This window comes from Limulus polyphemus, unplaced genomic scaffold (assembly GCF_000517525.1).
Source record: "Limulus polyphemus unplaced genomic scaffold, Limulus_polyphemus-2.1.2 Scaffold136, whole genome shotgun sequence".
Classification (NCBI taxonomy): Eukaryota; Metazoa; Arthropoda; class Merostomata; order Xiphosura; family Limulidae; genus Limulus; species Limulus polyphemus.
The window spans coordinates 1,026,905-1,029,869 of record NW_013665746.1 but is presented as its reverse complement, the minus strand read 5'-3'; the positions used below and the strand labels follow the sequence as shown (position 1 = coordinate 1,029,869).

General features: G+C 30.6%; 1 protein-coding gene across 1 annotated transcript in view; it reads right to left on the bottom strand.

The window, feature by feature from the left end:
- Positions 1–217: 217 nt before the first annotated feature.
- LOC106474181 overlaps positions 218–2,965 on the bottom strand; it is a 63,990-nt gene continuing 61,242 nt past the window's right edge. Inside the window, exon 3 of the mRNA XM_022379468.1 lies at positions 218–334. Coding sequence (XP_022235176.1) covers positions 240–334 — 95 coding nt within the window. The 3' untranslated portion in view covers positions 218–239. The remainder of the gene's footprint in view (positions 335–2,965) is intronic.

The window sequence follows — 2,965 nt, the reverse complement described above, 5'->3', positions numbered from 1 at the left end:
ATATATATATATATATATATATATATATATGAACATGTAATACCCAAATGCATTTACAATTTAACCATGAAATAATGGTGCGGCTGTTTTTATAAATAGGCATAAATTTCACTGGAATTTGTTCTGGAAATATTGCAAATTTTTTGGTTCTATATGGTAACTACTTGTATAAAATTTAAAACAGTGGTTAACATTTTAGCACTGAATACCTTTATTGTACAACATATGTGGTATTGTGTTTATAACCTACCAGTAATAATAGCATACTTGGTGTAGAGCAAATCTCCTACTTCTTTTACTGTCAAGTTACTTCCATTCTCTTCCATAGTTTCATCTGAAAGTAATTAAATTCTATATTTTAATAATAATTAATAGTTAAATCAAGTTATATGCCCTTTATTTTAAGTATCATAAACATAATAATGTGAGAGACCAAATGATATAAATTTTCTTATTTTTGTTTTCATAACATTAGTATATAATTTCTCTCTCCTAGCTTTTCACTCTGCTATACAATATTCGAGTTTAATGACAGACAACATAGTATCTGAAACTACCTTACAAGAATACTCCTGGTACATGTACAGAATTTATTGGAGTTTACATAAGTACTTAGTCAAATTGAAATGGAAATGCCATTAGTTGACTGATAATTATAAACCATATTATTAACACACATGAAATATAGAGAATATAATACTTGTATTTCATATATAACATGTATGTAATTCATTATTACACAATATTAAATTGAGTTAAAAATAAACATTATTTTTCTAGCTTCTTTACTGTTGAATAAACAATAATAAAAACCCAAAAATAAATTTTAAACTGCAAGAACACCATACTCATGCACGTAAGCAGGAGTGGTTCAAGGGGGTTCAGCCAATTTCCTCATTTTTGTGAGTAAAAAAAAAATGATGCTTATAAAGGTGTAGTGCAGCTAATTATGATATTTAACGTTTTCTACAAAGTCTACACAGTTTGTGGATTGTAGGTGACCAGCCATGCAATTGTTTAAGCTATATTTCATGCAAAATTGCTTCCAGATTTAATCTCATAACACCTATTTTTTTTTACAAATTTTCCGGGGGGGGCATGCCCCCAGACCCCCGTGGCATTAACATGGCTTGCACACTGATTGTGATTCACATAATATGTTTTGATTTTGATTTGACAAATAGAACTCCCCTTTCAAAACATTCTGCGTACGGACCTAATAATGACAAAATAACATGTCAACATCTGAAATATTTCAAGTTGAAACTTTAATCTATGTTATCTACATAATTCAGCAGTTCCTATTTTCTAAAGCGAACGCACTCTGACAACCAGAAAAGCTTCAGTTATTAACGAACTACTACTTGTCGAAATCCTTCCGTAGAAAAAACAGATTCCCACTTCAAAACAACTTAGTCATGGGATCTCGAGCGAAAAGTACAGTAGCACGTACATTTAGTTATTCTGGTTAACGTTGGCAGGAAGTTTAAACACAATACACATAATCGAAAATGCTGTTTACATGACACATATTTTCAATGTATATATTACTGTGATGAACAAAAGCCATATCCGCAGAACTGTTGTTTTGTTTTAGAACAAAGCCACATTGGGCTATCTGCTGTGTCCACAGAAGAGAATCAAACCCCGTATTTTAGCGTTGTAAGTCTATAAAATTACAGCTGTCCCACCGGGGAACCCACAGGACTGACAGGAAAGAGAGGGGTAAATCAACCAACAGTTTATGTCAATGTTATGTATTTGAAAAATCAAGGTGTATAATTCTGTGCACATATTAACTGTTGAATATGTATAATGTAAACTGTGTTTGCATTATACATACGAGTATCCGGAAACATTCAATACTTGTATCTGTTTACACTTTAAAGATCACTTTTACTGTATAAAAACGTACTCGTTAAACTTGTACACTCTAGTGTAACTCGCAAATATTCCGCATTTCTATTAGCGGATTAAAACGACTACATTTTATCAAATAATTCATAAATTGCTATAAACTTGCAATGTATACTACTCTCAGAAATAAAAGAAAACACGAACCACGAACAGTTAAATATACCTTGTGCATAGCCTCGGGCAAATAAAAAAAAAATACGGAAAAATGAATATCAATCGAGTTGAAACTTTCCGTATAAACAACTGAAAAACAACTCTCTAACCTTCTGAGCCCCAAAGTAGCAATGTGAATTATTTTATGTTTGATAAGAAAATAATGTTTGGTTTTTATTTTGAGAAACATTAAATATATAACAGAAAAAAAGTAAACTATATTTTTAATATTTCGCCTACTTTTTTTTATTTTACAAAAATCAGCAGTTTTATTCGAAATAACATTTTGTCTTCGATTATGTAAAAAAACAAAACTATTCAATCCGATAACTTAGTAGATAACACAGACGATGCAAATAACGCGTCACTTTAACAGCGTCTTATTATTATTTTTCTCTGATCAATTAAAAACATAAAGTAACTTTTTACACTGTCACATACATAAGAACATAAAATAATTTCTGCCTCAGTTCACACTTTACAATATTTTCATTTATCGCTTTGTACCGAAATCAAAACCATTTTTAGTCTCGAGTTTTAACACGCCAAAAAGCTTATTTCAAAACCTTACGTGGATTTTTGCTTCTACATTTTTACCTTAATCTCAAAACGATAACATGAAAGTGTTAAAATACCAGTATGTTTCATCAACATGTAAAGCAACACGTTTATATCCATTTTCAAAATATAATAACACAGACTGTGATAACAGTCTGTTTCTAACGTCTTTTGTTAATGTTAGATTTCATACTTTTACTGTAAAATTGTGCAAAAGAAAAACAATATATATATATATATTGTTACGACAGCGGAAGTCACGTGACGCTAGTAACACGTCATAATATTCTCGAAGGTTCGTGAATGCTCGAGTGTTTGCTAGATGTGCGGTATTCTT